This window comes from Myodes glareolus, chromosome 9, assembly GCF_982192425.1.
Source record: "Myodes glareolus chromosome 9, mMyoGla1.1, whole genome shotgun sequence".
Classification (NCBI taxonomy): domain Eukaryota; kingdom Metazoa; phylum Chordata; class Mammalia; order Rodentia; family Cricetidae; genus Myodes; species Myodes glareolus.
Genome location: NC_142034.1, coordinates 34174041 through 34201451, shown reverse-complemented (window position 1 = coordinate 34201451; position 27411 = coordinate 34174041). Strand labels below are relative to the sequence as shown.

The window sequence follows — 27411 nt, the reverse complement described above, 5'->3', positions numbered from 1 at the left end:
GCTTCCCTTTTCTGAGACCACTTAAAGGATGGTGAAGATCCCGAAAGGTTTTAAAAATTAGTCACATGATGTCCCAGTCATGAGACCAGCATGTCTGTCTCAGCTCCTGACTGGGACTGGAGGCAAGGTTCTCATGCTGGCACTTGCTAAACAAACGTTGGATGAGTGACTTTTGACAGCAGTGCCTTACAGGTTTGCTTTTAAATATTCTCCTTAGAAACTACCTTCATTAATGAGTATTTATTTTGCAGGGTCTCACGATATAGCTCAGAGTGGGCATGACCTGGGATCTTGCCTCAGCCTCCTTAGGGCTAGGACTACAGCTGTGCACCACTCTATCTGGTCATTCACAGTGACTTCGTTTGGTTTTCAAACAGGGTTTTCACATAGTCCACACTGCCTCAGACTTGCCACGCAACCACGGATGACCTTGAACTGCCGATCTTCCCACTTGTACCTCCTAAGTGGGTCATAATAGGTATGCGTCACCAAGCCTAGCTCTTCAGTGAATTAATTTTTTTTTCCCATTTTATTTTCCTGTAGGAGCTAAGCTCATCAGCCAAACTGTTAAGGGCAGTAACAGCATGGGTTCCAGAACTGATATGCAAACAGTGCACTATGGAGGTCGCGGCCCTACCCAAAGAGGAGGCTACCCCAGGCCACACTGAGGCGTTAGAGGACAGACACGCAACCAATGAAGCAGTTAGGGAGGAGGAAGTCTTCCTCCTAACTCCTCCTAAAGAGCCAGAGGCCTATGGACCACCGCGTGCCATCAGGGACAGGAAGGCAATCGAGGGTGCCTATATATTAAGAGCTAAGTAGTCTGCCAAAGAGCAACATCATTACATTCTCAATGGTTTTAACAATCATTTAGAAGTAATAACTACAGGGTTGGGGAGATGGCTCAGTTGGTTAAGTGCTTGCTGTACCAGTATGAGGACCTGCAGTCAAATAAAAATGGGAGGTGTCGGATTTAAATCCAGTGCTCAGAAGCCAACGGGAGGATTCCTGGGGCCTGGTGGCTAGCCAGTTTAGCTGAACTGGTGAGCTCCAAGTTTGGTGAGAAGCCTATGGCTTCCACAAGCCTGCAGCAAATACAACACACGGATGTGCTCTTCTATGTATATAGATCTATGGAGACTCTTTAATTTTCTCTAGCAAGTATGTGTCCTTCCAGCTGACAGTGGAGTTACACCGTGATAAACTTACCACAGACTGACAAAGTGTGGGATGCCAAAAATATATTTACCATACCCAATCTTCCCACCTGCACAGCTAAGTAGCAGCAAGCTGCAGACGTGCCACTGATTCCCGTCCTGAGAGAGGACGGAGAACATGGCTGTTCTCTGACAAGCTACCACTCAGCAGCTGCCCCTGTCCAGCAACCCCAGGGAGTGTGGCGCTGTAAACGGCCAGCCTGGAAGAGATCCAAACTCAGCAGTCAAGCAGTGTCTACTGAATACACACAGCTGTCACACTGTTGCTAAGCAGAAAATTAGTGGGGTCAAGCCAGCAGAAGCTGGGGACAGTCTTTTCTAGCCTAGGATAGTCCCTGAGCTCGATACACAGTCAACTTCTGAGAGTTAGGTGCTGAGTTCACAGGTGTGTACCCTCATGCCCAGTTTGATGCAAGGACTTCAGGCACACTAGGCAAGGACTCTACCAACTGAGCCGCACTCCAGCCCTACCATATTGTTTTAATTACTATAGCTTTATAAAGTGCTTTGGGTTATAGTCAAACTGGTGTTTTCTGATTTCTTGCTATTTTTTTAAAAAAAACATTTTCTTTTCTTTCATGTTTCTATTTCTAGGTAAGTGTTAGAATCACGCAGGCAGTTTCTAAAGAACGAAAATAGATTTTTTTTTTCCTTGTAAACTCTGGTAAGCCTAAAAAAATTAATCTGAGGAGAATTAATAGACTGGCCCTTTAAAAAATATTCTCAATGGCACCATTCTCTGTCTTTAAAGTTCTTCAATATAGCTTTACCTGCCCAGGCTATTTTTCTCAGACAAGGAGATACCATTCTTTGTAAGGGCACGAAAAGTTTTAAAACTAAGCCAGGAGTGATTTAAACAGCAGCACATCTGAAAACATACAAAGAGCTTATCATACAATATAGAAGAGGGACTCTTAGCCAAGCCAAATGAAAACCCATTAAAACTAGACAGCTCGTGTGCCTGAATGGAATTTTACCATTAACGACCATTTATCCCATTTAATTAGTATTTTCCCGACACACAATAACTTGCACTAAAATACCGTTCTCTCGCCTTGAAATTTCTAATTATTGTTGCGACCCACACCATTACGTATCTCCTCCGCTTTCTCCATCTTTCATGCCATTTAAGCGGTGAGATTTTCAATTATCTACGCAGGGCGGACAGAGATACCTCTAAGGAAAGGGGCATAATATGCAACTCAATTTCTCTAAAAGCCAGGAGAGATCATTTTTAGTCAGAACAAACACACTTTGTCTTTCATCATTTTTTTTTTTGCAAATAAAGAGTAAAACAGGCTATTTAAAACATCCATTTAAATGCAAATTTTGATATCCCAAGAGAAAAATGTTAATCATTTAAATAGACAGGATTAGTGCCCACCCTTTGCCACCCTCCAGTGCCTCTCCTAAGTTTTAGAAAAATATAGCCTGAGTCCACGCAAGTTAAGCCACCAAGGAGTTCTTAGGTCTTAGGAATGCTCACTGGGCCAAGAAGGCTGAGAGGGGATGGCAGTCCTGTTTTGTGTCTGAGGAAGGGCATGGACAGACAGTCTCAAGCACATCATGGATCTCAACTGACTGTCTGACCGTCTCAAAGAGGAACCTATTGCCCTCACTAGAAGTTGAGTTAATAGCAGCTTACGCAGGTAAATGGAGCTCAGGTGCGTTAAATGACTGTGAAGTGACTCAGTGGGCTGTACAGGCTGCCACAACCCTCACCGCAGTCCACTGTGCTCCCCATCCCCACACCTGTGCCGACTCACCCAGCATCCCCATGCCAAGCATGAACGCATCCATGGTGTAGGGCAGCCCCCGGGCCCGGCCTCTTGTCCCAGGTGGGAACATGACTTCTTTCGGCTGAGCTTTCTTACATTCTACCTGTTAAACAGAAAGGAGGACAAATGAGATGCAAATGAATTCCACGTAAATGTCAGACGCCGAACCCATCGGGTTACGGGGCTGTTATTTTCAGCCCCGCTCCTTACTCACTGTAAAAAGAGCTGCGCTGAGCAAACGGCCTGCAGAATAAATATTTAAGAAGCCACACCACTTGTGCAAATCCTGCATTGGAAAAACCTACAAGGATGAAATTAGGTTCTGGAAGGGCAGTGAGGACGCAAGCTAAAGATACACACGCGGGGCTGCAACCTGGTGCCGTAAGCGTGATGGCTAAGGCGGCGGCAACGCTGATGGATGGGCCTGGGGTAAGAGCAGCAGCAGCAATTATAACCGTCTTTCATGGTTGTTGGGCCTTTCAGACAGATTCCTTGATGGTCCTGAAGGCCAGGGACTCCTCACATCAGGCCATGAGAGACCCTTTTTTATGAAACAGAGAAGGTACTCAGTCCTGGCTCCATCTCCCAGATGAGACCACTGAACGTCAGAGGCTCAGAAGTAACATGCCACCTTCCACCCCCAGCAGGCAAAGGCCTTGAAGCCAGGTGTTACATTGACCACCGGCCTTACCCAAGGGAGTCCCGAGATCTCACATAGACTCTGCTCCAATGGATTATTTGTTTTGCATTTAGCACTCATGTCTTTTAGTGGTTGCTAATCTTTCCATTTATCTTCTGCCTCCAGAATCTCCCGATCCTACTCTAAATATGCATCCAGAGGTCAGTGACTGAACAAGATTACTTATAGACAATAAAAACCATTGGGCCAGGGAGATGGTTCAGTGGTTAAAGTCACTTCCTCTCAACCCCGATGACCGGAGTTCATTCTCTGGGACTGACAAAGTGGGAGGAGAGAACGGAGTCTCAGATTGGTCCTCTGACCTCCACGAACGCCAGGGCACACACACTCCGACATCAATAAAGATGCGCAATAAAAAAAAAACCGAGACTCCGGCAAATAAAGCTGCGGCCCGCAGAAGCTCCTGCCTGGTTTGAGGGGACTGCCTGAGCTTGCTCAACATTGCTTGCTTTTAGTTTACAGGCAAATTTAACAAGCACCGTCGGCTGTAAATCAAGCCCATTGCTGATAAAGATGGGCCGTTGCGGGGCAAAGCGGGGCACTTAGAGCAGCCAACAGGGACAGCATGGGGGCCTGACGGTGACAGAGGAAGAAGAATCGGGTATCTTATTTAAAAACAGTCTCGGGACATATGGGAGAGGCGCAAAAGCTTCACTTGGCTCAGCAGCTGCCAGGGGTATCACTGTGTCACAGGAGATTACGTTGCTGATGGTGCGTCTGAGGCAGCCAGAGTGAGCTAGATTGTGTGCAGTATGCATTGCTTAAAAGGCGGACCTACACAGAGGACCCATTTTGGAGATATGCTCATCCCAGATACTCCAATTAGAAAAACTTAGTGTTTTTAGTACTAATTATAAAGCCAGGAGTGGTGGTGCATGCCTGTAATCTAAGCACTTGGGATGCTGAAGCAGGAGGATTACAAGCGCGAGGAAAGCCTGGGTTATGTACGAAGGTCTTGCCTCCAAAAACAAACAAAAAAACAAAGAAAAAAGAAAAGAAATTATTTAGCGATCAAGGGGAAATGCTGACCTAAAATAATAACTCTGAAACCATGTGACAGGTATTAGTCTTGCTCTTTAAAGAATGGAAACTGCAAATATCTTTAAAACTGGACTCAACACGCATGACAGATATGCTCACGATAAAGAGGCTTTTGTTTTGTTGATTAGAAGAAATGAGCAAGGTGAAAGAGAAATAGCTAAAAGATATGAACAGGCACTTCACAAGCAGTTCATAAAGAAGCACATAGCTTTAGAATAAAGTATTTTGGGGTGGGGGGGCTGGGAAGATGGTTCATGGGTGAAGTCATGTGCCACACAAGCATGAGGACCTGAGTTTCAATGTCCAGAGTCCACGGAAGAGATGGATGTGTGGCCTGCACATCTGTAACCCCAGCAGTCCTCTGCGGAGATGAGAGAATTCCTGGAAGCTTGTGGGCCAGAAAAACAGTGTATGCAGGGGAAAACCAGCAGATTCTGTCTCAAACGAGGTAGGAGGACAGGAAGTAGCAGCCACAGTTGTCTTCTGATCACCACACACGCGCGGTGGTATGCGCACACACAGGCTCAGCCTTTGGTGGAGAAGAGCATGGCTGTAGCTGCGAGGTGGCTAGCCATATTCCTCTGTAGCCAGGAAGCAAAGGGCAAGCAGAAAGAGGGGCTGGGCTATGTAAGTATCAAAGCCTGGGGCCTGGAGAGGCTCAGTGGCTAAGGGTATGTATTGTAAACTGGGTGTGGTGGTGCAAGCCTTTACCCTGGCACTTGGGAGACAAGAGGCAGGCAGATCTCTGTGGGCTGGAGGTCAGCCTGATCTACATAGTGAGTCCAGGACAGTCAGGAAGTCACAGTGAGATTCTGTCTTAGAAAGAAAAAAAATGTACACTGTCCTTCCAGAGGGCTAAATTTTGAGTCCAGGGCACACACAACTTCCTATAATTTCAGTTCTAGGGTATCTGGCACCTGTGTGTGTGTGTGTGTGTGTGTGTGTGTGTGTGTGTGTGTGTGCTTTTGCCCCACCCCAGACAGAGACATAGACAGACAGAGACAAACACACACACACACACACACACACACACACACACACACACAGATAAATTGTAACAGAATAACAAAGCAAAACAACTGAAAGCTTGCCCCAGTGACAGACTTCCTCCAGAGAGGTTCTGTCCACTAAAGTTTCTCCAATAGCACCACCAGCTGGGGACCAAGTGTTCAAATATATGAGCTGGACGGCCCGATTCATATTCAACGCACAACAGGCAGAAATCAGCACTTGGATTTTTCCCAAGGGCAACTGGTAATATATAAAAACCTACTATGATCCCATCTTTTGATCTAATAATCCTACAAGTAGGATTTTGTACTGTGAGGGTCTACGAATGTGGCCGTTTGCCAGGCATAACAACAACAACAACAACAATTCAACACAGGGACTGGAGCTGGTGAGATGAGATGATTCAGTAGATAAAGGCTCTTGCCACCAAGCTTGGCCACCTGAGTGCTGTCCCTGGAATCCACATGCTGCCAACTGTCCTTTAAGACTTTCCCATGTGTGGCAGGGCACACACAGACAAGGACAGACAGACAGATACACATACACAGAGTAATATTTAAAAAAAAAAAAACAGGATGGGGCCTAGAAAGATGGCTCAACAGTTAAGAACACTTGCTCTTGAAGAGGATCTGGGTTTGAATCCCAGCACTCACAGGGTGGCTCACAAACATCCATAATTCCTTTGCAGGTACAAGGCATACTTGTGACACACAGATACATAAAATAAAATACATCTTTAAGGCGGGCTGTGGTGGCGCACGCCTTTAATCCCAGCACTCAGGAGGCAGAGGCAGGCGGATCTCTATGAGTTTGAGGCCAGTCTGGTCTACAGTGTGAGTTCCAGGACAGCCAAGGCTGTTACATAGAGAAATCTTGTCTCAGAAAAACCATACATGCACACACGCAAGCATACATGCATGCACGCACAAAAAAAGTCTTTAAAAAAAATTTAAACAAATAAACAACAGAACTACCAGGTTACTGATGAAGTGGAGTCTGGTCAAATGCCATCAAAACACTGGCCATGAGGTACTGGTACTGGGGACTTCCTAGGTCCCAGGCAGACCAGGACAGTAGTTACCCTAACTACAGGAAGACAAACATAAATGACAGTGACCTTGTGAAGAAAACAAAACAAACAAACAAAAAACCCAAGTGTGTATATTGTATTAAAAATATTTAAAAGATCTACAACTACTAAGTTGCCTTAGTTCAGCTTAAAAATTATGGTGTAGGGGCCGGGTAGTAGTGGTGCATGTTTTTAATCCCAGCACTTGGAAGGCAGAGGAAGGAGGATCTCTTGAGGTCAAGGTCAGCCTGGTCTACAAGAGTTAGTTCCAGGACAGCTAGGGCTGTTACACAGAGAAACCCTGTTTCAAAAAAACCAAAAACAAAAATTACGGTGTATTCTGTTACTACTTCCCAAGTCTCCTGCCATGTAGTGGCTGCATGTTACATGTTTTCATAAAACAATGTAATAGCCTGCCATGAATAGGGTTACTGGGGGAATTTCTCTTGCATGTAGGTGGAGAAAGATGATTAAAAACAAATTAAGTTCAACCACATCAGGTCTTTTAGATTTCTGCTCGTAGCTCAGGCATGGTGATCAGCCCTAGACCCTGCCTTTGGGCCCCCATCCTGGGAGCTGCAGGCTGAGAAGTCTCTTCTGCAGGAAGCTGCCCCAGCACAGGAAGATGGGCGTGCCCTGAGCAGGCAGGCAGATAATTACCTAACGCTGACACAAGGACGGGAATAATGCTGCTAACCAGCTCACTTCCTAACAGCCCTATCGGTGGCAATCTATTGCTTTGTCTTATGAAAACCTCCTGCCTGTTCCTAGGCAACCCGATCAACGGAAATTTCAGGTTTATACAATTTTCATTTAGGGAACATAAAGGTTAACTAACTGTAATGGGAGTATTTTAAATAAACCCACCTACTCTTCCCAGAGCTGAGCAGGGCTGGCAGCTGGGTTGAATTCTGCTGTCTTTACTGGTGGCATGTTGGCAGCACCCACCACAGGAGCTCTGTCAGCCACCCGCCCTGTCACAGCGAGTGCACTCAGGGCCAGAGGCCATGGCATGCCAACTCTCTGGGGCCTCAGCCTGTCTTGGGCCTTTGAGTGACAGCAGAGGCATTGGAAACAGCAGGGAGCCTGCTCAGGCCAGCAGTGAGAACTTCTGGAAAGACTACTCGGGTCCAGACGGCTCTTTGCACAGACTGTCCCCACTCCCTGCCCCTGGAGATTCAGGAGGATTAACTCTGTGATGTGGAAGAGCTCAGAGTTGGGATGTGGGGGATCCACCAATAAATAAGGTGAACCCCCGCTCAGAGGACTTCCACTCTCCTGTTCACCAAGGGTGCAGGCAAATGCTCTCTGAACACCACACTGCCTTGCGTCACTTTTGGGAATGTCACTTCTGTCATTAGATCCAGACCTCATACGGGCTATCATCTCCTGTACTTACGGCAAGCCAGAGAGCTTGACCCAAGACCTAGAGGGAAAACCAGAACCAAACAGGAAAACCCAATCGACCTCTTTGGTTCTGGTCACAGACTTGGGGTCATCTGTTCCAGACATCAACAACCGTACACCAAATGTCCCCAAACACAGTGGCTTTTCAGAACCACTGGTTGTGATCCTCAGAGCTCTGAGTTGATGGTACCGGGTTCTCTCATGAAACTGTGGTCAGATGGTGGCTAGGGCTGAAGTCAGGAAAAGTCTCGACTAAGCTGAGGGTCCAAGGCTGCCGAAGGAATACCACCTACAGCTTCTCCAGGCATCTGGCCTTGTGACAGTACGAACATTCCAAGAGATTCTGCGTAAGTTTCTAACTGGGTATTGGAATTCACACCATGTAACTTCTACCACATTCTACCATGTGCCAGCTCAGAGCCAGTGAGGGAGGATGGGACACAAAGTGTAAATAGCAGGAACATGGAGCCCGAACGGCCATCATAGAGTTAGGTGCTGGCTGAAGTCACTGATGTGCAGAGGTCGGACAGGAGGGTGGGAGGCGTTCTACCATCCTGCTGCCTGCTGGCTGAGTTCTCCAGGTAGTGGGCACCGAAGTCTGCTGACATCACAGGGCAGTGGGCAGAGCATACAAGCTCCCTTTCCACTGTAGCACTATGGGCCTCTGTGGCTTTTCGTGGACATTAGATACAAATAGGAGGTAGTTCTCCATGGGTTTATTGTTTGCTTTATCTTCTTTTCTCCTCGTCTTCTCACTTTTTCTTTCTTTCTTGGTGCTAGTGCTGGGTATCAAACCCAGGGCCTTGTGCATGCTAGGTAGACGCTCTTCCACTGAGCTATACCCCAGCCCTATGTTTCTAACTTGTTCCATGGTGGTTTGAAACAAAATGGTTCCCAAAGGAAGTGACACTATTAGGAGGTGTGGCCTTGTTGGAGGAAGTGTGTCAATGTGAGGGTTAGCTTTGAGGTCTCTTTTGCTCAAGCTTCCCTCAGTGTGACAGTTAACTTCCTATTGCTTCTAAGTCAAGACATAGAAGGACTTTAAGGACTCTGGGCTGCAGGACCGTATCTGTCTGCATGCAGTCATGCTGCCATGCATGCTCCCTGCCACGATGATCATGGACTGAACCTTCAAAACTGTGAGTCACTTCAATTAAATGTTTTCTTTGTAAGAGTTACCATGGTCATGGTGTCTCTTCACAGCAATGAAAGCCCTAACTAAAACACAGACATAATTTCAAACTTACAGAAAAGTTGCAAAGACAGCTCAAAAACCAGCTGGTATCCTCTGACCAACACTGATCACTGCCAGCATTCTGACACCCCCACCCAGCATTTGCACACACTCCACATCTGTACCTGGAGGTGTAGGGATGGGTTTGTGTTTCCCATTCCAGAGCATGCTAAAGACCAAGGGCTGGACTTCGTGCTTGGACACACACATGGCTCTGGTGATCCCCAGCATTCCAAGAAAAGAAAATCCTAAAATCATCTGAGACTAAATTGCAAACTTCGTGGTTTGCAAGTTCTAAAGGTGGGGACAATTTCTTAACGTAACTAGAACAGTTGCCAATTTCAACAGGGACATGGTACTTTAATCTAGCTTTCATAATCCTGTTGCTTATGGACTCTATGATGCCCCTTTATCACAATACATCTATCTATTATTAAAAAGGGTAGTTGGGCTGAAGAGATGGCTCAGTGATTAAGAGCAGTGGCTGCTCTTCCAGAGGACCCAGGTTCAATTCCTAGCATCCACATGGCAGCTCACAACTATCTGCAACTTCAGTTCTAGGGGATCTGACACCTTCACACCAATGCACATAAAATGTTCAAAAAAGGGAAGGGGTAGTGCTATGCTGTCTATGTAGTAAGGTTGTCCTTGAACTCATGATTTTCCTATCTCAGCATCTCAAGGAACCAAGACCATAAGTATGTGCCCTTGTTTCCTGCATGTGCTATGTTTTAGACTGGAAAGAGGCCCAGCCTTCAGACACCAATAGCCTGTGTCTGGATTTGAGGTCTGCCTAAAGGCACAGGGCAAGTCAAGGAGTACTGCTGGAAGAAAGACACTGGAGTTTCTATGGGCAAGGCTTCCCTATGGCTGCTCCTGCAACAACTTCAAGTCCCTGCAAACCCTGGGCATCTGTGGTGTGTGGGGGGAGAGCCAGGGAGTCCGAGAAAAAAGCTGATCTCTGAAGGAGTGAAAAACTTGTTTTCTGTGCTTCCTCACAAACAGTCCTGTCAGCATGCAGTCCCAGGGCCAAGGGGAAGCCAAGAGCTGTACCCGTGGCCTTGATGTACTACCCCGAACAAGTGTGTGTGTGTGTAGGCTATCTGGCCTGAAGGGGCCAGTGTGCGCATCATAAAACTGCTTCTCAAGGAAGCCAGAGGCCTGTTTCAAAGGATAAAACTCCCCAGTGAGCAGATACTGACCTTGACTGTCTGGCTGGTAGGAAGGGGAGGGGAACAGAGAGCCCAGGGGAGGTTGTCCCATAGCTTACATGGTGGTGCCTGTCTTTGTATAGAGATTCCTGACAGCCCCAAGAGGCCTGGCTGGGCCTTGGCCCAGGATCAGCTTGGCCTCCTCCCAAATCAAGTGGCCCTTCCCACCTAGTTGGTTCTAGAGATTCCAGGTGCACCCTGTTCATCTGATGCTCCAAGCCAACTTCTTTGCTGACCCACGATTTCCCCAGAATCTGGCAGTCACACAGTTGTCCCCATAGGGCAGGGGCAGATGGGCCCACCTCCAGAGACTCCTTCCCTCTTCCCCACACAACTACTGCCATTCAAGGCAGAGACCTTACTTCTTCCTAGCCACTGTCAAACTGTCTTCTCATCAGTTCCCATCAGAGGCCTTTCTGAGCACCCCATGAAAGCGAGACCCTTGGTGGGGCCCTTCTAAGTTCATACCAAGACCCAGAGATCAGGTTGCCAAGCACCAGAGACACCATCTGTACAGGGTAGCCCATCTGGTTTGACTAGTAGGAGGTTCTCACAGACATGGCGCTCTCATGATGCCACTACAGTAAAGGCAGCCGTAGGCGTGCCAGCAGAAGAGGTAAAGTCAACCAGTGGTGCCATCTGCCTTCAGACACATGTTGGACATAAACGACCTGGACCCACGGGTAGGAAGCACCAGAATCAGTTTGATTTGCAGAGTTGGCTCTGTACGTTATTCAGGGAAGGAAAGAATATGGCGCTCGAGCATCACTCTATCCACCCGTGGGCAGGTGCAATACTCTCGTGAGTGTGTGTGTGTGTGTGTGTGTGTGTGTGTGTGTGTGTGATTCTATCCACCTGTGGGCAGGTGCAATACTCTCATGTGTCTGGGCAGTTGAAATACTCTCGTGCATGCGTGTGTGTATGTGTGTGCGTGCATGCATGTGTGTACACAGGTGCATGTGTAATGTGTAATATATCTCCATGCATCATAGAATAAACATACATAGCAGCTATTCAGTAGAGTGTGTAACACACGGAGTCCTCACACAGTGTCCCCTGCTCTCAATCACTTTACTGCACATGGGCTGCATTTACTTGGTGGAACAGCCTAATTGGCCTCCTCTCTGACAAAAATACTGAAAGAAAAACAACCTACTTCTCCAGACCACAACCAGGATCCAGTCACAGGGCTCCCAACTCCAAACCCCAGCTCCCTCCTTGGGTCCTGCCCTCTTAGCTCCCCTACAGCCCCCTAGGGCCAATCTGATGTTATTTCTTCCGCAAAATCATTCCCATCGCCAGCTTCCAGAATTCATTTCCTCACCACTTACAGGATTAATTTCATCCACTGCTTCCTCTGCTTAGTGGATTTATTAAAGCTGGCGATGGCAAAGTGAAGTAGGTCATAAACCAGCAATATGAAGCACCGAGCATGGCAGGTAGTGTGTGGACATGGAGCGGAGCCCAAGGGAATGTGACTCCTTCTGGGGGTGCTGAGAGTCTGGGCAACAGGTGAAGTAGAGCCAGTCGCCTCCAGTTTCCAGTGCTGCTTGAGACAAGCCCCCTAACAGCTGCACCCTAGTCCCAGGGCAGGGCGGGTCTCGTGTGTCGGAGAGCAGTCTCAAGTACAGCTCCCTGCTCTGATTCGGCGCTACCTTTGGGCTCTGGGGCCGAGCACAGCTAACTTCTCTGCACTCAGACTTCTCATCTGCAAGGCAGAGCCTAACAATAGCATCTATCCCACGGGGGCCCAGCCTACAGACCAATCCTACAAAGTCCTACCCTGGAAAAGACCCTAACACTTGCCCTGCTCTCCGCAGAGCCCACAGGAAAACCTTTGAAGAAGATAAAGCCAGTTCATACCCACGCTCATTTTGATTTCAAAGTGCAAGACCAAAAGCAGCTGCCCCTCCCACCTGCAGGACCCTTCCACCCCCACCACCAAGGTAATCCCAGCTCCCTGCATTCATCAGCAAGGTGTGTAAGGGGAGCTGGCAGGCTGTACTATTTGAGGAAAGAGCTGACGGCAGACGCAGCAGCTGTTCTTTTTTTTTTGCGGGCACCTGCAAGGGCATTTCAAAGTGAAGAGGAAGCTCGGCCCCCGGCAGGTGTCCAAATCTGGCTGTAAGATAGAGTGGGTGTCTACCCCAGCCCAGAGCTGGTTTCACTTCAGCGTGCAGCAGAGACGACAGGGAAGGCACCACCTCAGCAGCAGCCTGAAGCTCCCTGGATGTGGGGCGTGGGGCGGAGCAGCTGCAGGAAGAGGTCAAAGAGAGGACCCCCCCCGCAGAAGTCTCAAAGCCCAGAGAAGACCCAGGAGGGCTTCTTCCGCAGGTTTCTCTGGGCTCGCCTCTCAAGAATTCATGCCCTGCGAGTTGGTGGGGGCCGTGCCAGCTGAGCAGGTGTGGAAAATCCAGAGGTTCAGCATCCCGTCCTCACCCCCCACCTCCTCCCACTGACCTGACTAGAGGACCGATGAAGGGCAAATGGGCCGGGACGCTGACTGGGAGGTCCCCTCCCTGCAGGCTAAATTACTTCTGCCTAAAGAGTAGCACACACTTCCCACAGACCGCCCTCACTTCCCCCAGGCTGCCCCCAACACATAAATTGTTTGGCTCCCATTAGCAGAGGCTGTACACAAATGGGCGTGTGCATACAGGCGTGTGTGATGGCGTAGGGCTCGGGATCTCTCCCTCTCCCACGTAAACATGGGATTCATTTATTAAATGCTTCTCTGCCATTTCCTCTTTTGCCTTCATCCTGCTTGTTTAATATCGCATTTGACATTCTCGCTTTATAAATGGCAACAGGAGCAGAATGGATGGCTAAAATTAGCTTACGAGCGAGAAGGATGCCACAAATAGGATCGTGAACACAGAAGCCCAGTTAATTCCTCCCACGCCCCACCCCCACTGGTTTGGGCTGGTTCCTGACTGAGCTCTCAGTCTTTGGGGAGGAGGATGAGGCCTGAAGGGGAGAATAAGAGCTGTGTCACCAGGCACCCTGCCAGGAGCAGGACGGGATGCTGACCCTGGCCTAGGGAGGTTCCGGGGCCATGCTCCTGCAGTGCCTCATTCCTCAGTGCTCTGTTTGGTCCCCCAAGTGTGCTCTGAGCTGAAGAGGGGAGGCTGCAGACCACAACAAGCCTTGCTCTTGGAAGTGGGCTCTCTGGAAACTCTTCGGAACGAGTCAGCCAAAGGGTCTGACTCAGTTTTCCTAGGACCTATAGAACCCCATGTCATGGGGCTGGAGAGATGGTTTAATGCTCAAGAGGGCCTCTGTCAGAGGATCTGAGTTTCATTCCCAGACCCACACCAGGAGGCTCACGACGGGGTCTGGAACTTCAGCTTCAGGGAACCCAACGCCCTCTCTGGCTTCTACTGGACTGCACTTATGCTCACACACAAAATGAAATATAATCTTAAAAAACAAAAATAAAAACCCAGAATCCCATCTCGGGATTCGGCTCCTCTGTCCCAGAGGCCGTGACCCTCTCCTCGCTTGGGAGCCACCTCCAGTCAGAGGCTCCGGGAGCACCGATCTCCCACGGGGACTCAGGAACGAGTCCTGCTTGGTCCTGTGGCCTTCTTCCCTGAGGATCTCAATTTTGATTTACTCAATCAAAATGATTCTGAAAACGATGATGATATTAAAAAAAAATCAATCACTATGATGAAGCAGGGTATGGCCTGATCTCTTTCAAAACCCCGGGTAACCCTTAGTCACAGCGCCTTCTGCAGTAGTTACCCACGTGTCCCTGTCTTAAGATGGACAAGCACAGAAGTTAACCTACCCAGGGGCACGAAACTAGTCTGGGGCAGTGCACTAGATTGTGGGATGCTGAGCAGGGCGGGTCTGTGGTGTCATCCACCAAGGAGGCGGACGGGGTGGAAGGCCCCCTCTGACCGTTGCTTCATTCTCTCCTGCTTATGACTGGGTGCTCTCTTATGAAAGACGTGCTCCCTACAGGATGTCGCTTCCTCAAGCCCCACCCACTGTCTGCTGGGGGCACCCTCTCTTCTCTGCTTCACAAAGCACTATTGTATGGTAAGACTGATTGATCATTAAGCTAAAACCCCTTTTTCAGGGCCTTGGAGGCAAGTTAGCACCCACACTGACTGGATTTGCTCTGAAGCTAGTCTAGGTCTCAGCTGCACATAATGGTCAATAGGCCAAATCCAGCCAGCAGCATCCTGTTTCTGTAAATTAGGTTTTATTTGGACACAGGCACACCCACGCATTTACATACTGTCTGGGGCTGTGTTTGGCTACAATGGTGGTGTTGAATAGCTATGACAGAGACCATATGGTCCTTCAAGCCTTAAATATTTACTATCTGGCCCTTTACAGAAAGCTTGGCCCTTGGCTTAGGCCAAACGGAGGTCACTTGCTGTCACCTGCTGTCAGTGAGAGTATTTTCAGGAGAGCTGGATTCCTGCCACCCTTCCAGATTATATGTGTGACCACAGAGTAGGCAAGGCCTCTAGGACCGTGAACAGAACTCGGGCTGCATCTGAACGCCGAGGGATGAAGCAAGTACAGGCAGATGGGGGAATTGCGCACTGACCAGCATTAGGTCTGGGCTTCTCTCTCAGATTTCAAAGCTCTCAGTGTCTCTAAATGACCCAGCAGGTTCTTACATGGGGACAGGAGAATCTAACCCTTACCCCCAGGAGGTGTGCCTCATAGCACGGTCAATGCAGAAAGGAATGGTTCTGCAGAGAGGAGATCTGGGATCTGGGAGGTTCCAGGGTTAACTGATCTTTCTCTCATGGGAAAGGGCCTGCCAAGTGATGCTGGGGATGAGTCCCAAGCTGAGCCAGGTGTCCTGTCCCACCTCTACATTCTCACACACCTTTGTCACTGGGTGGTATCCATCATTAGTGAACGTCCTCCACGGGACTTCCCTCAAATCTTAAAGGTGCACACGAAGCACTGCCTGACTAGGAGGGCCAGAGACCCCGAATTCCTTACCTGCTCCCACAGGCTGCCACTTTGGGAACAGCCGCTGACTATGGTGGTGGTGGGGGGGATTGCTAGACTTCCATTCAATCCAAGACAGAGGCTATACCCATGTCTTGCTTGGCAGATTGTGTAAGTGCCTTACAGGAAAAAGGAACACTAAACTCTAATCCCCAGGCCTGTCTTTCTTCCCTAACCTCCTCCCTTCCTTATTGTGACACTTGTTCAGGAGGAAGAGTGATTGCCGCCAAGTCTGGCAATGTAAGTTGGATCCCTGGGCTCCACTTGAAGGTGAGAACTGATTCCTTCTAGCTGTCTCTGACCTCCACACACGCATCATGGCATTCTCACATCTACACACACACAAATAGGTAACTAATTTTTTTTCAAAACCCACAAAGGTTAAAACAAAATGACAAAACAAATTTCAGTTCTACTTGTGAACATCCCATCATGCAAGTCCCTCCTTCCCACTGAGCTCTGGCGGGCCCCTCGGCGGACTGGCAGTGGCATTATCTGTGCCAGCATGGTGCTTGGAAACACCAACTCCCTGTGCATGAGGTATAGAAGGCTCTACCCTGGTACCTTCCACATCGCATCCTCCATTCTTACACAATTGAAATACCAGCGTCTTTCCAAGACCATTGTGAGATGGGGGCTGCACCAGGCCTCTGAGGAACCCAGAAACTGGCTCTACGTCAGTTCTCACCTCCTTCCCTGTGGCTGCCTGGCACATCAGGAGGCTGCTTGCAGGCTGAGCTCTGGTGACTGACTAATCAAGCAGGTGTCCCTGCTGCTACGGGGCTGCTTCAATCAGGGGCATGCCGCCATGGGAGGCGTTATTAGCTGCACCCGCAGAGTGGTCAGAGAGAATCATGAGGCTGCTCCGTGCTTGCAATTGTGTGTTTGTTCTGGCGGGGGCTGAATCTCAGCTCTCGGAGGATGGACCTTGAGCTTGAGTGGCAACCAGCTCTCTACCAGGCCCCAAGGATCAAGGGAAGAGGCCTGGATGGATGGATGACTGGGCAGGACCCTTAAACTCAAACTTGGTCATTTTCCCTGGCTGGGAATCTGGCCTTCAAGTAGGAGATGAAGAAAGTACAGGGGCTGAGGGAGAAAGGGGCTCAGTGGCCACGGGAGGCTGAAGACCATCACGATAGCTTGTTTTGGTCTAGAGTAGAAGGCGAGTCTTATGGGTTTGATCATAAGCTCAGGAGTGCAGCTTCCTGGTATTGAATTCTGGGACTACCGCTTGCTGGCTGTGTGGTCTTGGGCAGTTGCTGTCTCTGCCTTGACCTTCGGTAAAATGTGGGAAATGGTTTGATTTTGTTTATACCAGAAAAGGTGTGGTGATCAAATCAGGCAAGACGCCCTGAGCGAGTGTCTAGAAACCAAAACGTATACAATCTATAATTGTAGCTATTGCAGTCTGTAACGGAAAGTGCCGTTTGGAGACTTCCTGTCCAAACCTCTGTCCCACCCTGGAGGCAATCTCAAGGTAGGAGGCTGTTCTATGACCCTCTCTTCCTCAGGCTCCTCCACCTGCCATAGCTATAAGACGCTGAAGAGCCTTTAAAGCGCTCATGAGATTCGCTAACCAAATTAGAGGAGAAATGGCACTGGGAACTATGTGTGCCTCCTTTGAGTCAGGTGGTCAGCTCCTTACTGACTCCTTTCCCTATTCCGAATTAAGTCCGGCAAATGCCAGCTGCATGCCATTGAGCCAGAGGTCCTGGATTCAAGTCCTACCTCTGTAAATCATGGCTGAGACTCATCTACCTGGAAATGTGAGAAAGTGGGTGCACAGGTACGCTAAGGGGTCACGTGGGGTTGTCCTTTCCAGCTTCACAGCACAGAACAGCAAACCCTCCTGTCCCTTTAGCAATGGCCCCAGCTTAGAGGTCTTCCCGATTCTCTGTCTTTCTGGGTGGCTCATTCAAATTCCGTCCACAGCAAGGTTTAAACGCTTTCCTTTCTTGGTGAATCCAAAAGCAACTCAGGCTACAAGCTCCTCTACCAGCTCCCTTTTCCTGCTTTATATTCTACCTTTCTTCATTGAAGGAAGAGACTTCATGACAGTGAGGCCTCCACCCTGCGGCAAACACTGTGTGAACCCCTTCATTTACCATAGCACACCCAGTCTTCAACAGCTCCGGAAAGTGACAGGCTTAGCTCCGTTTGCTGGGGCTCAGGGACCTGCCTCTGCCCCCACTCCCCAGAACCTCTGACTCCTCCTCTGGGTAGGGCTAGGCTAAGAACTCCCACTCGCACCCTAAAGTCTGGAATCTGAACTACTCTGTCCCCATGCCTTCCCTTCCCTGGCTACTTCCGAGTTTGCTTATTTCTTATAGGACGAGTACAGGCCCAGGATAGAGGAAACCAGGCATCTTATACTAGAGGCATCCCAAAGCCACAGTCACCACCAAGCCAGTGCCACCTACATGAAGAGTGGCACGGATCCGTGGGAGAAGCCTGGGGAAATGGTTGCCAGCATCTCCGGCTCCTAGGCAGTCACAGGTTCTCTTTCATTCAATGTGTCTTTATCCCCCTACTCTGGTCATCTGGGGGTTACCCTCTCAACCCAAGCTCACAGAAGAGTCTACACAGCTCACTGAGCACCCTGGAAGCTCAAAATCTATGCTCCTTCACTTGGGTAGCCCTGGGATCAATTCTGGGCCTCGGTTTCCCCACTAAGACAAGAGGATGATAAAACTTTTCCCATCCTGTATCATAGACTTAAAGTCTGCCAATGGTGACCATGGGATTCACCTCTTGCCTTTATTGCGCCCTTCCCAACAGTTTGTTGGGAATGCAAGAAGGGCACCCGTCCGCACCCTCTGCTGCTTCTTCCACTTCCTGGTGCCCAACAACCTCCCTCGGAGGAGCAAGCTCTGGAGAGGCTCAACAAGGCATCTGCACACAGGTATAGGCCTTCCACCTCTCTCATTTAGGAAACAACCAACAGTGACCTAAGGTGGGGAGGGAGGTGTCAACTGGAGGGCAATGACACCAGGAGGACAAGCCCAAGAAGGAGCCTTGCTGTGCTCCCACGCCTGCCTCCCTCACACCATGTTAATGCCTGTGCAGATGCTTCCGACATACCCTATGCAAAGAAAGACTATTTTCATTTCGGATGCATATGATGGCTAGGAACAATATGAACAATATTATTTTAGTGCCCTGGGAAAAAATTAGCAAGTCAAATATTGAATCAAGCCTGTAGCACCACATGCTAAGCAGATTGCTTTGATCTTATCCACACTAAAAGCTCTATTATTGAATCTAAAGTTGGTGAACACATATCAGACCAGTATACAGTGCATATTTGAATGCATGTTTCAGAAGCAGGGGATGTTTTGACAAAAGGGAGAACATATCAAAGCCACAGCTGCGGTTGGAGCCCACATTTGACTACCCACCCTCTTCTCTCTGGGTCGAAGGCTTTGCTGGCCAACCAAAATGTTTGTGCTCTGGAGACCTGCAGATGGATCCAGAAACACCTGCTGAGTGAGTTCGCATTTTTTTCCAGAACCAACAAAGGGTTTGTCACCCCACAGTCAACTGTGAGGAGTGTGAGATGGGAGAAATAGCGGGCAGACACCACACAAGGCATGGCACCCTCTGGTGGCCAGTTCTGGGGCCGGACTCCCTGGCTCCATAGAATTCCAGGAGTGAAACCTCCCCTTCTCCTGAGGCTTCCTCCACTAGGAGGAAAGGGAAGAAGGCAGCTGATATGAGGGCAGAAAGAGAAATAGTTCGGCCAACCTTATCTGAGATCGGCTCCTCCAGGGCTTTCCATCAAAAGCATGGCTGGAGGACAACATATACCTTCAATCATAGCACTCAGGAGGCAGGGGTAGAGCATCTCTGAGTTTGAGGACAATAAATAAATAATTTTTTTAAAGCACGGTTGAAATCAGGGGGCTGTAAGCTCCAGTCTGCGGAGTATATCCAGCATGCCTTGTCTTTGCCTGCTTTTTATAAGGTTCAAGATTTGAAAATGCTCTTTTATATTATTCAATGGTTAAAATATGAGAGCTGAGTATGCAGCAAAATGCAGAGCGCTTTCCCTGAATACTGGGTTCTGTGTTGGAGGGGAGGAAAGGGGGTGCCATGATCCACAGACACGAAATTCATGTATGTAGAAGCCATGGTCACTATAACAGAGTGGTTTCCACGGTCAGATGAACAGCTCCAAAACCTGGTAATTTTCTATTATTTTTTTTTTGAGCTACAGTCTCAGCTATGTAGGGTAGCCTAAATACCTTTTTTGATTTGTTTTGTTTTATTAATTAACTTTGGCCTTGGGTGTGTGTGTAGATGGTAATGTGCGTGACTGTGTGCCGGAGCGCAAGCCAGATGACCACCACCTCGGTGTTCTTCCTCAGAAGTGGCCCCTGTCCCTGCCTTTAAGAGTCTATCACTGGCCCAGAACTTAGCAACTAGGGTAGACCAGTTGGTCAGTCAGCCCTGGGGATCTGCCTGTGCCCATTTCTCCAGTGCTGGAATTCTAAGAGTGACTACCATACCCAGCATTTCTACAGGACTTCTGAAGATCAAACTTGGGTTCTCAGGTTTGCAAACAAGTACTCTGGTCTGAGCTATCTCCACAGCTTAGTTCTGACTTTTTGTTTGCATTTTTGAGACAAGGTCTCTCTATATAGCCCTGGCTGTCCTGGAACTCACCACGTAGACCAAGTTGACCTTAAACTCACAGAGATCTGTCCGCTTCTGCCTCCCAAGTGCTGGGATTAAAGGTGTGCGCCATCATCATGCCTGGCCTATTTTTGGCTTTTTGAGAAAGGGTTTCACTACATATTCTTGGCTGGCCTGGAGTTCACTCCATGGACCAGACTGGCTTTGAACTTGTGGCGGTTCTCCTGCCTCAACCTTCTGAAGGCAAGTACTGGCACTACAGTTCCAACTGGCCCTTCAGTAAGAGTTCATTGGCTATTGTTTCTTCCACTGGCTGCCATTAACGGGGCTGAAGGCTGACAGCCTAGCCCTTGTGCCTCTCTCTGTCCACTGCATGCACGACACTGATGCCGCTGTCACTCACAAGAGAGGAATGTGACACAGAGACAGGACTCCCGGTTCCAGGGCCATCCCTCCAGACTTACCATTTTATTATTGATTTCATGGAAATGAATCTCACAGACTTTCTCCACAACATCTTCATTCTCAAACGTGACAAAGCCAAACCCTAAAGGAAGGAGAAAGAGACAGGTGGAGTGAGTTTGGTTTCTGCAGGACGTGCAGGGTGGCCTGCAGTTGGGGAAGGCTCCAGATGGGCTGGGAGATGGGGATGTTGTGGTCTAGGCAGTGAATCCAATTGGTACCCAGCACCCTTTCCAACAGTGAGGCGAGAGTCGGGATTCCACCCACATGCAGCAGGCACCGTGTGGCTTACATTTGCCCCGAAGCAAACAAGAAATTTACTTGTCTGCTATTTACAAGGGTCTGGCACTGTGCGGAGGCAGGCTTGTGGGCTACAGAGAGCCTCTTGGATCTCTGCGGGGCCTTGCTGGTCCTTTCTGTGAGCTTCGATGGCTAGCCCTCGGGTCGGCCTCCACGCGGAGGCGGTTATTGGTCCTTTTCTTCCTGAATGACTTCCTCTAATACCTCATCAGGACATCCTGAGGCCTGGAAGGAACTATTAAAAGTTGCAGGCCTCTGTTCTGTGCGGGCATCCTTTTGCTACTGCCGCTTCAAACACGCTGTGGATTTGGGGCAGTTTAAGACTGTCTGATGCCTGCTGTCAGCCCGTCAGCTAGCCACTGTATTTACTCGGCTGGAGGCCGGCTTTACTAGACAAGCTGCACTAAAGAATTTTGGCAGGCGACTGCCGCTCAGCATCCTGCGTGCCTCTCTCTACTCTCCTGCCCCTTCCTTTCTTCTCTTTCCACCCCCAACAGTGTTTCCAGCATGGGTCCCCATCTGTGACCCGACTCAGTAAGCACCAGGGTACCACGTGGGCCCACACATGGTGGGTCTACCACCTTGCACTGAGCACAGCTGTCGTGTTGGCGCTAACGTGTAAGGGGACCTGGGCAGCGATGGAGAGACACTGATGAGGCAGGGGCCTGGTTATAGTCTTGCCTGGGCATAACCTAGACACCTGTTCCTGTTCTCTGGCCCTTGGTACCTGTTCACTTGGTACCTGGAAGCAAAGGTAGTGCCAGCAGATATCAGGCTCCCCAGATCTGGACTCCCAGGGCTCTGCTGTGGACTGTGTGTGTGTTGCTTTGGGAGGTGAAGTGGTGAAGTAGGTCATGAGGAAGAAACCCTTCAGAGTGGGATTAGTGCCCTTTAGAAAGGCCGGATGGCTTGCTTTGTTCCCCCACTCCTGCCCAGTCAGGCTATAATAACGTGTCTTTCTGTAAGCCTGTTAGAGGAGCCCTTCCCAGGGCCGACCACGCTGGCACCGTGTCTCTGACTTCTTGCTTCAAGAACTGTTAAGAGGCCTGTTGTTTACAGGCCTGTTGTTTACATTAAATGTTTATGGCATTTCCTCACAGCAAAGACACTCCTTTCCTCAAAGATGCGAACGGGCCTAATGTGAAGCATGGGAAGACAAAATCTGACTGGCTGGTTTTCCAGGATGATTATTAATAGTCCTTTGAGGAAGAGGCAGACATAGCTCTTTGCAGTTTCTGTTTCGGGGCTCAGCCACAAAGTCCCTTCTAGTTCATAAAACCACCTCTACTACCACCTTCCAGGGAGATGGAGCCGATGTACAGGGCTTTTACATCACGGTTCCCACAGCAGACTCTAAAAGAGTCTTCAGTAGAAGAAGGTGGCTCCCTGCTCTCAAACAGCCTCCAGTAACAGAGGACCAGGAGGACCACACAAACACAGTCACAATCTTCATGTTGTGCCATTTGTTACCCTGTTCCAAATACCGAATTGATGCTCCCACACAGTACACACAGCGTAGGCCACCAGAGACACGCGAGGCACACGCAAGGCAAGTATCTGACACACTCTAAAGAGGGCACAATTGTCTGCTGAGGTGGCTCAAACTGCGAAGTTTTCTCGGTACCACTGGGTAAAAGTGCCCTCAGTAACCCGAGGCCTGAAGCCGATACCACACATGAGTTATCTAAAATGAAGGCTCATACCTCTCAAGCTGTGTTCCTGGAGAGAACCTACAGAGCTCTCTGATGCCTTCTCTTTGGAAGTCACCTTTTCCTTGGCCCTTAGTCCCCTAACCTCATGTCCCTTGCTTCCAGTCTGTGGGTCCCATTTGTCTGTGAAGGTAACCCTCCAACTCAAATGAGCTAGGGTTTTTTTGTTTTGTTTTGTTTTGTTTTTTGCTGTGTTACCTCATTGCTAATGAGAGTGATTCTCCAAATATATGCCTACATCCCGAGCTCTGGGAAAAAAAGTGCTTTTGCAAACGCGATTAAGGATTCCAGGTTGAAGGAGAGTTCCTAGTCGAACAGCTGGTGGTGTCCACATAAGAGGTGGGAGATGGAAAGCGACAGAGAGAAAAGGCCAGGGGAGGGCAAAGGCAGGTATGGGACAAGTGATACGGTCACAACCAACCACCATATGTCAACAGACTGTCACCTATACAACTGGGGAGGGGGTGCAGCCACCACCTATAGCACAGCGAGACACTTGATGGATGCTGCTTTCAGCCACTAAGCTTTGGATAGTTTGTCACGGCGACGACAGGACACACATATACTGTGGGAACAGGCTTCCCTAACTTCGGCTGTCTCCACAAAGGGACCATCTACTTCCTCCAGCCAGGTTGCTGACTCACCAATCACGGTGCTCAGGACACAAGGCTCTGAGCAGAGCTTATGCAAGCAATTAGGAAAGAAGGCGAAGCCAGTGACACTCCAGGAGGCGGAGGGCAGCCAGAGGTGTGGAGGCCTCTAGAGGCCCAGCCGACTCATACTCAACAGAACAGACACAGGGATGCAGCTCTTCCACCCAAGCTGCATCTGTGTTCACCATGGAAGTCACTGTTCCAGGTCACTATTATAGACCTGTGCTGGGTCACCAGGCAGACAGGAAGAGGGCAACCAGCTGAGAAATGGGGATTCAAATGCACGTGGCTGGAAGGGAGCCAGAGGGCTCTTGGCATACATTTGGCTTCTGACTCTGAACGTTCCTCGATAGCCCCTCTTCCCTAACCCCACTGGACTTGTAATGTGTTTATCACAAAAATGATTCTGCTGGGGCTGAAGAGGTGGCTCAGTGGTTAAGAGTATTAGTCGTTCTTCCAGAGGATCTGGGTTCAACTCAAGGCATCCACATCAATTCAAGGGCTCACAACCATCTGTAACCTCAGTTCCTGGGAACCTGATGTTCTTTCTGGACTCAGCACTGCACACAGGAATCCAAAACACTAATAACACATAGAATAAAAAAAAGCAAAACCCTTAATCCTTATTTTTTTTTTTTAAAAAAAAAAAGGTTTCCCTGACTAACGGACGATAGCCTGGATTGAAGCCTCTGCATCCTGGATACATCACAGTTTAGTGATGTCAAGACTCACTGGCAGCATTTTCAGCATATACATCTCTTCAACATCCCTGTTTGGCCTGAATAGAGAAAACAAACTTGATTATGTCTAAAATATTTATTTATTCCGTTTGGGGAAGCAAAGAAGCTATGAAACACTTAATTATCAATAAGTGTTATTCCTCAACATATAATCATTTTTATCTCACAGGTGCATTATCATCTCCAATAAATTAGTAACTCTGAGGTGAACAGCTTTCTCCTCCCCAAGTAAATTAAACCAACAAGCGACGGACAGAAATAATGGGACTAGGAATTTGAGAGGGATGGGTAGTGAGGGGAAACCCTCTTTGGGCATTATAGTTTTCTCTTTCAAAGTAAAAACTGTTAGGGCGGTAAAACATATACAACATAAAACTTCCCATCTTAAGCATTTTTTTAAGGGCATAGCCTGGCAGTATGAAGGACAGAGACACAGTTCCGAAGCCATCGCCACACCACCCATCTCTGGAAGCTGTTTGTCACCCCAAACTTAAGCTGATACTAAACAGTTGCCTTTCCCAGCCTGCTAGCCCTGGAAGCCTCTACTTTCCCTCTGTCTGCGCAATGACATATTCTAGGTATCGTTGTAAGCACCACCTCATAGCGCTTGTCCTTTTGTCCCTGCTTAGTGTACTTGGCCTCACAGGCTTTCAGACCAACCTGTTGGATGCACAGTTTCCACAGAGCCTTGGGAGGGTTGGGGACAGGAAGGGAAGAGCAGTCACCCTTCATCTTCCCAAAGGAAAACCAGAAGTGGCATCTCACAAAGGCCCACGAAACCGAGGCATGCAGATGGGTAAGAGAGACATGTTATCCTCATCCGAAAGCAAGGGCCAAAGGCTAGGAAGGGCACTCAGGGTATCAAGTGAGTTTGGATCACCAGCTCTCAAGTAAAACCTGGGCTTGGCGGTGTGTACCTGTGTGCCAAGGGGGCAGAGACAGGGTCTGCCAGCCAGTCATGGTAGCCAGTCAGTGAGCAACCATGTTCAGTGAGAGCCCATATAAATAAATAAATAAATAAATAAATAAGTAAGTAAGTAATAAGGCCGCGAGAGGAAGACTGTCATCCTCTGGCGTCTACCCACGCTACATATTCGCAGCAACAACAACAACAATAAAAACAGCCAAACAATGCACTCTGCTCCTCCCAACAACCCAAGAGCCCCTTCACTTTTCTCTAAAATGAGAAAAATGGGTTTCTGAACTGGTCCCCATCAGGGCATGGCTTCTACCTGTTGTGAGTCCACAAGAGCTTGTACTCCATTGGGGCCCTGTGAGGGAGCCGCCCTGTTCCGTGCCATATTTCCCTTGGTGCTGAGGGAAAAACCCCCCAGCCAGGTGTTTACATTCACTCCAGCTGCCAGTAGCAATGGAGAAGAACCCAGGGCTGAAGCTTGCATGACAACCACAGAATGTCACCTACCCACTGTCTGAAGTGCACTCTACCCTTCCAAGGGGACCCCAGGAGCCCCCAGAACTGGGACAAAGAATGTGGCGAGAGGGTTCACCCCAGACAAAGGGCTTTCAGAATGGGCTTATTTAGGGTAGCGGTGGGCAGGTTACATTTACTGAACCGGAGCGTTCTCTTGAATGAAGCTATTATTGGAAACTAACAAGTAAGCCCCACTTAAGAGAAACGTTTAACCGTCAAACCTTTCTCTCTCTTTTGTTCAAACAAGCAAAACTGAATATTCATTGGAATAATACAAGGCTATAAAAGGCAGACGAAGAGAATGGAAATATGGAAACAAGATACCTCAAAATTAAAAGGAACCACTCTAAACATGGTCACCAAAGCACTTAATGAGTACTGGGGGCCATTAGGGAGGAGCAGATGGGAACGACCCCTACCTAGCCTCAAAAATAATTTTCTTCTCTTATCCTATAGGCCAACGACCACTAGTAGGCAATCACTAATGCGCTGCCCATGGAAACTGGCATAAGGCATAATGAATGCCTGTGGCTAATGGAAAAAATGTAAAGGAGAAGCCAGGCCCCCATCTCCAATTGTCTAATTTATTGTATGTGTCTCAGGAAAAGATTTAAGGTATGCATATGCGAGACTATTCAGAACTTACACAATCTCCCCCTTCCTAACAACCAGGGAAAGGGCCAACTTCCAAGTGTTGCCTCCAGCACAAACACAAATCTCTTGGGTAAGGGCGTGGTGAGAACTTTCCGGCTCGAAAAAAATGCTTCTCACACCCGCTCCGCAAGGCAACCTGGTGGGAGGCAGGTCAGGTTTCGCAGACACTGCACTTAGTCAGTGGCTCTGCAGTTCCCGGTCAGCTTTCTCAACCTACCCCACGCTTCTGGAGAGGCGCCCTTGCATACTGGTCACATATGCCAGCCCCGGTGGCCTAGGGACACCTTCTAGCCCCCGGCTGGAATGCTTCTAGCCCACTACACAGGCTACAGTGTGTATGGCAACTGTCCTGTAATATGAAGAAGGTCTGAGGAGAGAGGCACACACATCCGCTCAGTGGGGCTGGGAGGCACTCCATGAGTCCTGGGTTTGCCCCAACAAAGACCTACTTCAGAAGACTGGCTGGTTCTGGGAGATGGGGGGTGGGGGGGGGGGGGAGACATCGAGTTGCTGTTCCAGAGGAAACATGTTTCTGGTTATTGTTGGTCACATGGGTGGTCACTGTGTGACGCCCTTAATGGAATTCAGTCCGAGAAAACCATCAGGGTGTCCTAGACATTAGGTGCTATGCCACGGCTGAGGTGACAGTGGACGGGGGTCCATTTTCACCCTCAAATGCTACTATACACTTCACTAGAGCAGGGAAATCGTTTCCCACCAGCCAGGGATGGGACTCCCTCAGTTATAGGTCACGCTTGGCGTCAAGGTGTCAGGGCCTGGCTGCATTCTACCTAATAATCCTGGGTCTGAGGCTACGGAGAGGTGAGCAGAGTGCTTCTGAGTATGTTCAGGGTCCTGGGCTTGGGCCGCATGAACACCAAAATTCACAAAACACAAAAACAGGCTAATGCTACCCATGCTTGCTGGACGGCCCTTCTCCTGCACCACACCCACCTGGGAAAGGAGGAAGGACCAGTCCCACTCTACAGATGGGGAACTAAGCCCACGGTGGGACTACTCCAAACTGGGCAAGAGCCCTTTATCCTAAACATCCAGCAGAAGGAGTGCATGGGAAAGCCATGACAGCGGTACGCCTGCTTCTCTCCTGTGCTCTCTGATCCCGATTTCTTTGCTATTCTTCTTCTTCCCTTTTCTTTTCTTTCTTTCTTTTTTTT

At 48.9% G+C, this 27411-nt stretch overlaps 1 protein-coding gene across 7 annotated transcripts in view; it reads right to left on the bottom strand.

The window, feature by feature from the left end:
• The window catches only part of Msi2 (musashi RNA binding protein 2), a 360249-nt gene that overhangs the window by 45670 nt on the left and 287168 nt on the right, over positions 1-27411 (bottom strand). For all 7 annotated transcript variants that reach the window (XM_087910114.1, XM_087910115.1, XM_087910118.1 and 4 more), the window contains exons 8-9: positions 20751-20833; positions 2984-3098 (exon numbers count right to left, since the gene is read on the bottom strand). In XM_087910114.1, coding sequence (XP_087766240.1) covers positions 2984-3098; positions 20751-20833 — 198 coding nt within the window. The remainder of the gene's footprint in view (positions 1-2983; positions 3099-20750; positions 20834-27411) is intronic.